This window comes from Coregonus lavaretus (assembly GCF_964263955.1).
Source record: "Coregonus lavaretus genome assembly, chromosome: 28".
Classification (NCBI taxonomy): domain Eukaryota; kingdom Metazoa; phylum Chordata; class Actinopteri; order Salmoniformes; family Salmonidae; genus Coregonus; species Coregonus lavaretus.
In genome coordinates, this window is record NC_140015.1 from 21,724,238 (window position 1) to 21,736,277 (window position 12,040).

The 12,040-nt window shown below is 45.4% G+C and overlaps 1 protein-coding gene across 1 annotated transcript in view; it reads left to right on the top strand.

Annotated features, from left to right (window-relative positions):
- Positions 1 to 12,040, top strand: part of LOC311104027 (alpha-1,6-mannosylglycoprotein 6-beta-N-acetylglucosaminyltransferase B-like) — a gene marked incomplete at its 5' end in the record, with an annotated part of 92,175 nt that overhangs the window by 40,470 nt on the left and 39,665 nt on the right. Inside the window, 4 exons of the mRNA XM_084145678.1 lie at positions 415 to 488; positions 817 to 984; positions 2,041 to 2,238; positions 8,440 to 8,609. Of these exons, the coding sequence (XP_084001804.1) occupies positions 415 to 488; positions 817 to 984; positions 2,041 to 2,238; positions 8,440 to 8,609 (610 nt within the window). The remainder of the gene's footprint in view (positions 1 to 414; positions 489 to 816; positions 985 to 2,040; positions 2,239 to 8,439; positions 8,610 to 12,040) is intronic.

Here is a 12,040-nt window from a genome sequence, read left to right on the forward strand (position 1 = left end):
TAACTAACCCGGCAGGCTGTCTAATGCTCTGTTCTATCCCCATGGCCAGGAGAGTTAACTAACCCGGCAGGCTGTCTAATGCTCTGTTCTATCCCCATGGCCAGGAGAGTTAACTAACCCGGCAGGCTGTCTAATGCTCTGTTCTATCCCAATGGCCAGGACAGTTCTGCTCTAATACAAAGGGACTGGAAACCTCAGAGACTAGTGCTAAAGCCAAGATATCTGCCCAGTTTTAACCTTGACAGTGCTCCCTTTTAGGTTGAAAAGCTTGGCTGGTTTCTGCCTCAACTGCTCCATACTATACTCATAGGACTGAATAGCAAATCTCCCATTGAGTTATGAGCATGTATCTTAAGTAAGGATTCTGCCCATAGGGAGGTGTTTGTTGTTAATACATTTGTTTTTGTCCTGCAGTTAAGGATGGAGCGACAGTACAGTGTGAGGTGCCCAAAGACCCTCGCTACCCAGACTGCCCCAGCAAGATGGATGTAAGTCTACATGTCATGCAATTTCACAGTTGTTTTCCTGATCCCACAGTCCCTATGTCCTTTTGCTCTTGGACTGTTTATTACCCTGCAACTCAAGCTTTATGATCAGCTTCAATCAACCCTGCCTTGTTTCACAAGGATCCATGTCTAGTGCTGTGTTCGGATCAATGAAAGGACCTTGACCAAATCCAAGTCAGATTTCATGGGTTCCTTAGCTATAATACATTCATTTCTACACTGACATTTGACCTCATTTGACCTCCTTTGATCCATAGAGATACTGTATATATTTATTATTACTTGAGTCTGCCTTGACCTTTCCCCTCAGTGGATGCGTGCCCGCTGGACCTCAGACCCCTGCTATGCCTTCTATGGGGTGGATGGCTCCGACTGCTCCTTCCTCATCTATCTGAGTGAGGTGGAGTGGTTCTGCCCCCCTCTGACCTGGAGGAACCAGACCACCACACCCACGCACAAACCTTTCCCCAAGAGACAGGTGGGATAGCTGGGTTGGGCTGTTTACAGGGCTGTTACAGTGTGTGTGTGTGTGTGTACAGAGTTTGTGTCTATGATACTAGTCTTTGTATTTCATCTAAATTCCCAACAGAATCTCTAGCTCTATCCGACTGCCACACAGTCTCCTGGGAGTGGAGTGTGGATATACAGTCACTCACAGACAGTCTATTCTCCCTCTGCCTTGAATCATGGCTGTTGCTGTTTTTCTTGTGAGAGCAGCATTCCAGTTATTTATGGGTCCACCAGGGCCAGGTGTTCTAGTTACAGCCCCCTCGCTGCTCCCCGGAGCGCTGTACACTACACACCAATGGGTCGGCTGCTCATTTGAATGATCTGTGCAGCTTAATCATGGATTCTAATTACCTGCCTGGATCCAGCTTGACTAATCCTGTGACTTCCCTTAGGTGTTCCTCTGCATTCACAGAGGCACCTACAAGTTGCTTTCCAAACAATAATTAACTTGTAGTGCGAAAGTAATGCATCTCATATTGATTTTGTATGTGTGTATAAGCGATATAAAGAGTGGGTATAGAAGGAAAGAGGGATTGTGTGTCCCCACTTTGTGAATGAGAGAGAGAGAGAGCGAGAGAGAGATTTGTGTCAGTGTCTATGTGTGCCATTTATAAGTCCTCTGTGCTCCCTTATTCACTTACAACATTGATTAGCACTTGGCTGCTCGGATTGCACTGTGATCCAGCGATTAAAAAGGTCTGGGAAACATGCGAAGTGAAATGAAGGCAGCCTGTTTATGAGCATGAGGCAGGAGTCCCTCAGGCAACACTATCTGAGAGCCCTGCCTCCAGGGGGAATGGGTATGACAGGGAGAGCTGTACTCGTATAACACCCATCTCCCCTCAACTCCCAAGTGGGGCTGCTGGATATTGGTGGTTTCAACATGGCTGTTTTGTACAGGCTTGGGGAGGTTCTGAAGTGTTTAGTGGATTGGATTTATATATATTGCTTTTCTAGGTGCTCAAAGTGATTAACATAGTAAGGGGAGATTTTTTTTTTCTAAGTTCCTTTTCCTTTCCTCCAGTTGGCGTTCCGGTCAGACATCGGGGCCCTCCTGGAGCAGGTGGGTACGGGGAAGGAGTCTCGGAGCTTCATGAAGAGAAGGATGCGCAGGCTGGCTGCACAGTGGGCCTCGGCTGCACGCAGGCTGGCTGCACAGTGGGCCTCGGCTGCACGCAGGCTGGATGACAGTCTGCGGAGTCAATGGAAGGAGCAGAAGAGGGTGAGTGTGAGGTGACTGTGGAGAGAGAGTTTCTGTGTCTCTGCCATGTATCAAAAGGCTGACAGTTCACTCATATCGCTTCCCATGACAGTGCAGGCCAGTCATATGCTGTACAGGTAGGTGCCCATTTTGGTTTGTTAATTTTGATTCCGAAAAATAGGCAGAGATCCAACTGACAAAAAGATGGAAGGCTGACAAAAGAGAGAGCCTTCATGAACATTACGGTGGTGACGTTTTTCTCGACTAGCAATTACGGACCCATTTGCTGTGAGTGGTGTTACTGTGAATGACAGAGATAAGTAGATTTGTAAAGAGGAGACAGACCAGCCATTATCAGGAGAGCAGATTTTCCTTTCACAGTGAAGTGAATAACATAACATTGACGAGCTAACCCCCTCCGTCACCGGCTTCATAAGGAAATGCATCGGCGACGTTGTCCCCACAGTGAAGGGTCGCTGCTTCCCCAATCAAAAGCCCTGGATTAACACTGAGGTTAGCGCTAAGATAAAGGACAGGGCTACCGCACACAGAGCTATCGCAGACAACCCTGAGGCTAAGGCTGAGGACAGGAAGTACAAGAAGTCCTGCCATGACCTCCGCAGAGACATCAAAAGGACAATATAGGAATAAGGTGGAATAATACAACACAGGCTCCGACACCCAGGGCTACAGTCCATTACGGATTACAAAGGAAGACGTGATCTGCCCAACGATGCCTCTCTTCCAGATGAAATCAATGCATTTTATGCACGCTTCGACCATAACAACGCTGTTTCGTGCGTGAGGGCCCCCACCAACCCAGAGGACTTGGTGATCTTGCTCTCTGAAGCCAATGTGAGTAAGGTCTTTAATCAGGTCAATACTCTCAAGGCCGCGGGGCCAGACGGTATTCCAGGGCACGTTCTCAGAGCATGCGCAGATCAGCTGGCAGGCATATTCACTACCATCACTCCTGTTCCCAATAACTCTAAGGCTTCAAGCCATAATTACTACCGCCCTGTAGCACTCACATCTGTAATCATGAAGTGCTTTGAAAGGCTGTAGACCCACCCCAATTTGTATACCGCCCCAACAGATCCAAAGACGACTCAATCTCAATTGCACTCCACACTGCCCTCACCCACCTAGATAAGAGGAATACCTATGTGAGAATGCTGTTCATTGACTACAGCTCAGCGCTCAACACCATTGTCCACTCCAAGCTCGTCACCAAGCTTAGGATCCTGTGACTGAACACCTCCCTCTGCAACTGGATCCTGGACTTGGCAGTGTGGTGCCGGGGCAACAATCTCTCCCTCAACGACAGTAAGACCAAGGAGCTGATCAACACATCGACGGGTCTGCAGTGGAGCGGGTCGAGAGCTTCAAGTTCCTCGGTGTCCAAATCACTAAGGACTTAAAATGGTCCATTCACACACACAGTCGTGAAGAAGGCACGACATTGCCTCTTCCCCCTTTTATTTATATATTTTTATTTAATCTTTATTTAACCAGGCAAGTCAATTAAGAACAAAGTCTTATTTACAATGATGAACTACCAAGAGCCAAAAGGCCTCCTGCAGGGACAAAACATACATCACGACAAGAGACACACCACAACATTACATAAAGAGAGACCTAAGACAACAACACAACATGGCAGCAACACATGACAACACAACATGGTAGCAACACAACATGGTAACAACACAACATGACAACACAACATGACAACAACATGACAACACAGCATCGTAGCAACACAACATTGCAGCAGCACAACATAGTAGCAGCACAAACATGGTACAAACATTGTTAGGCAAAGACAACAGCACAAAGGGCAAAAAGGTAGAGACAACAATACATCACGTGAAGCAGCCACAAGTGTCAGTAAGAGTGTCCATGATTGAGTCTTTGAATGTAGAGATGGAGATAAAACTGTCCCGTTTGATTGTTTTTTGCAGCTCGTTCCAGTCGCTAGCTGCAGCAAACTGAAGGGATGTGTGTGCTTTGGGGACCTTTAACAGAATGTGACTGGCAGAACGGGTTTTGTATGTGGAGGATGAGGGTTGCAGTAGGTATCTCAGATAGGGGGGAGTGAGGCCTAAGAGGGTTTTATAAATAAGCATCAACCAGTGGGGTCTTGTGCCGGGTATACAGAGATGGCCAGTTTACAGAGGAGTATAGAGTGCAGTGATGTGTCCTATAAGGAGCATTGGTGGCAAATCTGATGGCCGAATGGTAAAGAACATCTTGCCGCTCAAGACTACTCTTATCTGCCGATCTATAAATTACATCTCCGTAATCTATCATGGGTAGCATGGTCATCTGAATCAGGGTTAGTTTGACAGCTGGAGTGAAACAGGAGCGATTACGATAGAGGAAACAAAGTCTAGATTTAACCTTAGCCTGCAGCTTGGATATGTGCTGAGAGAAGGGAGGAGGTTGAAAAGGTTTGGCATGGGCCCTCTAGTCCTCAAAAAGTTATACAGCTGCACCATTGCGGTACATCAAGACTGACACATATGCACACTCACAGGACTCTACACACTCACGCACACTCCAACACACACACACAACATGCACACACACTCACATACATTCATAATTTACGCTGCTGCTACTCTGTCTATCATATATCCTGATGCCTAGTCACCTTATCCCTATACATATCTACCTGTATCACCCCAGTATCCATGCACATTGTAAATATGGAACTGACCTTGTATATAGCTTCATACTTTCTCATGTTCTTCTTATTTTTATTTCTCATGGGTTTCTGTTCTAACTTATGTTATTTTAGTGCTACATTGATATTGATTACTGCACTGTTGGATTTGGAGCTTGCAAGAAAGGCATTTCACTGTACTTGTGCTCGCAATGTTAAAAACTTGAATTATTCACAAAACCAAGGCTGGAAAAGGTATAGATTGACTGCAGTATTCTTTGAGTTTACCACTCCGAGCATTCTCTTTGTGCGAACCCCACTCCTTTAATCCTTCTCTAGTTAAAAAGAGGCTCATAACTTCAAACGCCTGAGTGAACATGAGACGCAGTGGTTGATAGGTGTTTGTTTTGTATTGCCTTGCTTTCGGAAAGCAGGCCAACAGAGTTTGGTCTTTGGCCAAGAGATGCTTTCAGAATGTATATAAATAGGATTCTTCTTTTCATCAGTCTCTCTTTAGAGAACAATTGGCTTGGATAAGCCAGCACCAGCGTTGTCAACACACAGCATCCTTCCCAAGCCTGTTCGCTGATCAGCCTCCAAAAAGCAGAGTCTCTTTGTTCTTTTTAATGGTGTGTTTGACAGTAATGGTTACTGTCCATTAACTGGCCCCTCTGGGCTTGGCTGCAGCGGCTGTCAGACAGAACAGAACAGTGTTTAGAAAACAGACGGGGAGGAATGGCTGTGCTGCTGTGAAAACGCAGATGAGAGAGCGATAATCAGCTGATGGAAATAGACTGATTGAAGGGAGACTTCATGGAGGAGTGGAACTAGACAGCAGCCGTCTACCCCACCTGTCTCTCTCCTCCCCTCTCTGTCTGCAACCTTGATTTTTCTCTCTACACTGCACTGAACTGTACTTTCATAAAGGAAAAATTGCTGTAGACACAAAACTTTTAAAACATCCAATTCCTTTTGTAGTCATTTGAAAAGGAAGTACTGCAGTGTCTGTTATTTCATGTAGTTATGGTGATATGACAAGTATTGTGTGGTTGGCATGAGTACCCTGCCACTGCAGTGACATGAGGATTCACTGGCGTCATAGATGTAGGGGGCCTATTGAGGTACTTTGCCTGGTCATGGCAAGGCATTTGTGATGACATACAGTGAGGGAAAAAAGTATTTGATCCCCTGCTGATTTTGTACGTTTGCCCACTGACAAAGAAATGATCAGTCTATAATTTTAATGGTAGGTTTATTTGAACAGTGAGAGACAGAATAACAACAAAAAGATCCAGAAAAACACATGTACATTTTTGTATAAATTGATTTGCATTTTAATGAGGGAAATAAGTATTTGACCCCCTCTCAATCAGAAAGATTTCTGGCTCCCAGGTGTCTTTTATACAGGTAACGAGCTGAGATTAGGAGCACACTTTTAAAGGGAGTGCTCCTAATCTCAGTATGTTACCTGTATAAAAGACACCTGTCCACAGAAGCAATCAATCAATCAGATTCCAAACTCTCCACCATGGCCAAGACCAAAGAGTTCTCCAAGGATGTCAGGGACAAGATTGTAGACCTACACAAGGCTGGAATGGGCTACAAGACCATCGCCAAGCAGCTTGGTGAGAAGGTGACAACAGTTGGTGCGATTATTCGCAAATGGAAGAAACACAAAATAACTGTCAAATCCCTCGGCCTGGGGCTCCATGCAAGATCTCACCTCGTGGAGTTGCAATGATCATGAGAACGGTGAGGAATCAGCCCAGAACTACACGGAGGATCTTGTCAATGATCTCAAGGCAGTTGGGACCATAGTCTCCAAGAAAACAATTGGTAACACACTACGCCCTGAAGGACTGAAATTCTGCAGCGCCCGCAAGGTCCCCCTGCTCAAGAAAGCACATATACATGCCCGTCTGAAGTTTGCCAATGAACATCTGAATGATTCAGAGGAGAACTGGGTGAAAGTGTTGTGGTCAGATGAGACCAAAATTGAGCTCTTTGGCATCAACTCAACTCGCCGTGTTTGGAGGAGGAGAAATGCTGCCTATGACCCCAAGAACACCATCCCCACTGTCAAACATGGAGGTGGAAACATTATGCTTTGGGGGTGTTTTTCTGCTAAGGGGACAGGACAACTTCACCGCATCAAAGGGACGATGGATGGCGCCATGTACCGTCAAATCTTGGGTGAGAACCTCCTTCCCTTAGCCAGGGCATTGAAAATGGGTCATGGATGGGTATTCCAGCATGACAATGATCCAAAACACACAGCCAAGGCAACAAAGGAGTGGCTCAAGAAGAAGCACATTAAGGTCGTGGAGTGGCCTAGCCAGTCTCCAGACGTTAATCCCATAGAAAATCTGTGGAGGGAGCTGAAGTTTCGAGTTGCCAAACGTCAGGCTCGAAACCTTAATGACTTGGAGAAGATCTGCAAAGAGGAGTGGGACAAAATCCCTCCTGAGATGTGTGCAAACCTGGTGGCCAACTACAAGAAAAGTCTGATCTCTGTGAAGGGTTTTGCCTCCAAGTACTAAGTCATGTTTTTTAGAGGTGGTCAAATACTTATTTCCCTCATTAAAATGTAAATCAATTTATAACATTTTTGACATGCGTTTTTTCTGGATTTTGTTGTTGTTATTCTGTCTCTCACTGTTCAAATAAACCTACCATTAAAATTATAGACTGATCATATCTTTGTCAGTGGGAAAACGTACAAAATCAGCAGGGGATCAAATACTTTTTTCCCTCACTGTATGTTGCATCCACTCTTCACAAAAGCAGAACAATAAATCACAATTGATTGTCATCGATTTCCCTCTTTGTATTGAGTGTGCACTGTGCAGTCATCTTGTCCTCTAGCAATTTCCCTGCATTCGGCAATATTCAATGGGTCTGTGTTGGCTGCATTCACTGTGTCCTTATTTTTCTTCCGCCTTTAGTGAGAATGGTAAAATTAGTTTGGAGCACGAACCCCAGAGTGGTTAGCTACTTTACTCTTTAGAAGTGAGACAAGAAAGTTCTGTGAGGCAAAAGTAATTGGGGAGGAATTAATGGCTGCCATCTGTTGAGAAATCACACAGTCTGATTTCATTACACAGTTAACAGGCTGGAAGTCCCATCCTCTTCCATCAGCAATTAAAACAGTCTTGTACCATTAGGCATATTAATTATCTTCTGTAGGTCAATCACTATTCAGATTCCAGATTCAGAGATTTGCTTGAGGACGAATGTGTCATGGCATTACTATTCTTCCTGCCTTTTAGCATAAATATTCAGTTTGTTGCAATTCCTCTCTATTATCTCCATTCATCTCGATTCCAATGGTTTGGGATACCAATGGTTTGGGATACCAATGGTTTGGGATACCAATGGTTTGGGATACCAATGGTTTGGGATGATATGAGATGTACAGACATGAATGAAGCTAATAGAGATAGCTATGGAGAAGAACCATGGATCAGTCATATTAGTTGGGAGCTCATCAGGATGAGACTGGAAACTATTCAATCCTATGGTTCTAACCCCTCAACCCTCTGGTTTTCTCTCAGATCCTGGTGCACGTGGGCTTCCTGACAGAGGAGGCAGGGGACGTGTTCAGCCCCAAGGTCCTGAAGGGAGGTCCCCTGGGGGAGATGGTCCAGTGGGCCGACATCCTCACAGCCCTGCACGTCCTGGGACACAACCTCAAGATCTCTGTCTCGCTCAAGGAGCTGCAGGGGTGAGTCACGATGTCATATTCTATCTATGTCTATATCTTTATGTAAGGATGGGACCTATCACAGTGGTCAGACTGAGCCTAGTGGTTCGGAACTTCTTCCTCTGGCTCAGAGTATATAAAGTCATGCATGAGAGAGGGCTTTTTCAGCACCATGGACAGCTCCAGGGAGAACCGTGCTGTGGCCATTCTAACTGTTATGTCAATTCTTAATCCCCTCATCACCATGCATGCTCTAGACCTGTGACATATATTCATTGAGAGTCAAAGCTGTTTTTGCACACACATTTGACAACTGAACAAATAAGCTTATTTCTCTGGCACTCTTATCATACATACCTTATAAACACTCAAACCTCTCTATTTAAACGGTCTTACCTTTCTTAGGTGATGTGTAGCTATGTATAAAGCAGCCCATCTCAGGGTTCATTCCCACACAGTGTGTTTGGTCACATTTGGAGCCTCCCTATGGACTGGAGTTCCAGACAGACAGACAGACAGACAGACAGACAGACAGACAGACAGACAGACAGACAGACAGACAGACAGACAGTGTTTATGTGTTCCTCTACCAGCTCACGGACCCCAGACAGACAAACAACAGTTATGTGTTCCTCTTCCAGCTCACTGACCCCATACTGATAGCAGTGTCTGGCTGGGCCACAGAGCAGCATCCGGTCTAACCAAGGCTTTATTTATCCATCTGAAAAGATAACGCTATTGATTTTCAAACCGGCCAGGTGTGACTGCTGGAGTTAAGAGAGCAGATGGATCAATCTGGGAGTAAATGCCATAAAGGTCTTGGAGGACTCAGTCCCTGCCTCTACCATTCTCTCTCCTACCTTTCCCAGCTTCACGTGGCCTGGTCAAAATTGCAGTGTTTAAGTCGACTGGTGATATCGGATATTGTCGATTCCTGCCAGTGCAGACATGAGGCTGAGAGAAATTGGACAGGCAGCAGCATATGATGTTGCTTCTGTTATTGAACACATATTCCTCACTGTGGGGGAGCATCAGAGTTAGAGCTGCACTCATGACTTAGAGCTACCCTGTGATCTCAAATTGCAGCTTGTGAAGAAAAGCGTATTTGATAAGAGTAGACTAGAGATCAGTGAGAGCGGATGGGATTCTGCCTCTACTGCCCACGCTATTATTTACCTCACTAACTGGTGTCATGGAGTATTGAATTACTGCATTCAGTCACCACAGGGAATGTGTCTTGTGAATGTTGATGAAACCGCATGAGACTCTGACAGTAATTGTCAATCAGGAATGAATTGGTGCTGTGCTAAAGCCAAGGTTGGCTCTGTTTCCAAAGGTTCAAATGCTCTTTGTTCTAGTGTGTGTGCGTGTTTGAGTGTGCATGTGTTCTAGTGCGTTTGTTTGTTTATTGGTATATTTGGGATATGTGAATGTGATGGCCTACTATAAGGCCCATGCAGCTCTCTATTTGTCAGGAAATGGAATGTGCAGCCTTAGAGCAAATATAATGGAAGGTTGAAATTGGAGCCTATTGGATTTATCAGACAGACCATTTTCCCCTTTTTCTCACAGAGAGAAAAGAGACGCAGTACATTAAAGAGACACAGTACATTTCCCACTATTATCTTATGATCCTATCTTCTCAAATTGGCCAGTAAAAGAGATGCTGAATGTCCAATAAATCCCTTTCCAGGACCATTAATGAATAGGAAAATAGGACATTTCTCTCCATCTCTACCTCCCTCTCTCACACTCCCACTCCGACTCACTATTAAGTTGACAAATCGTTATGTGGGTTGCGCTCCCACAGATTCCCCCAGGGTTGTATCTATTTAGATTTCATCCTCCTATCTCCCCCACTCAGCCTGGGAAACGTGTCATCCTAATATCCCATGGTCTGTTATGAGAGGACGATGGTTGATATTGTTGTTTTGCAGACCATGGGTTGCTTGGTTTCATCCAAACCACCAGGGACTGTAGCTACTACTAATCTAAGATAGATGTAGATTAGTAGTAGTGACAGTACCTGGTGGTTTGGATGAAACCAAGCAGTTGGCTTGTCGTTGTAATTGTTTCTAATTTGTCACTTCTGTTCCCCCTGCCAGCTCTATGGACTAGTCCTCTGGCTCTCTTTTTTTTATTCAGACATCTCCGTTCCACTCGCTACTTTAGCCGGAGTCTTTTTTCTCGGTATAAGCTTCTGGCTCCCATCGCCTGCAGATGCTTAACTAAGCTGCTTTCTTATATTTTCAGTGATATTTCTGGACAGAGAGGAGGAAGCTCCTCTGCATGCAGCCAGATTCATTAAGTCCTCCTTCGCACAGAAAAAAAGCTTTAAAAGACTAATATTCACCCAGTCTCCAAGGACTGTTTCATCTGTAAACTTTCATGATTAATGGTAGCCCGCTTTTCTGTTCGGTTGGTCAAGTTGTGGTAGTAGTGGGGGATGGTGCAGTGTGTTTTTCTATTTTGCAGTACGAAAAAAAAGTATGAAAATGTATGAACTCTGGATAAGAGCGTCTGCTAAATGACTAAAATGTAAAAAATGTAAACATCCCATTATTGGTTACCCTCTTCCTCTGCTGTGTTGCCGTGACAGGCAGATGAGTCACTAGGCTGAGAGTGGGGATGGGAGGAAGTGATAAGGCTACATTCTCTGTCAAGGGGGGTGAGGTTAATTGAAGGGGGAGCCTCAGTGGTTGTGACATCATATTTGTCTGGAACAGCATCACATGTTATGTGCTAAAAGGTGCCCGGCGGCGGTTAGCCGAGCAGTGCAGACAGCTGTCACTTCCTCTAGGGGATCTCCCCCCTGTTCCTCCCAGTGCGACGTGAGTAATTAGCCAGCACCAGAGCATGGCTTATCAACACCTGAGGAGGAGAGAGGGAGAGTGGAGAGGAGAGAGGGAGGTGATAACAGCCTGACAGAGCTGGCTGGCTGGCTCTGTAGTGACGATAGGGCCAGGAGAATACCGAGAACCCCCCTGCTACAGCAGCCCTGTCTGTCAGTCTCCACCCACACAGACTGTCCTCCACCCTCCGAGACCAGAGAGAGGGGGAGGGAGGGGGTGATTCCACAATATGAGGAACATACATAATTTGAACCCTTAGCACTAGTCCAATCAGAAGCATGATAGAGCCGTGCAATAAATGACGAGTGGGTTCAAACTGATCTGGAATCAGAGATTGTGGCCACAACATCCCCTCTCCTAGCATCAATAAGAGCATAGCTACTATGTGTATGGGAAGGAGGCACTAAGAAACATAACTCTCCCTTTCGTTTTACCCCTATCAAATCACCCTTTGAGGCTTATTAGGCTTCCAGAATGGGGGCTGCTGTGTGTGTGCCTGCAAGTGCTACAGCACTCTCTCACCCTCCAGCCTTTCCAATGATGTGCTTTTGTTTCTCTGCTTTGAGAAGCCAAACTAAAGCAGCGTTGTTAAAAATAGAC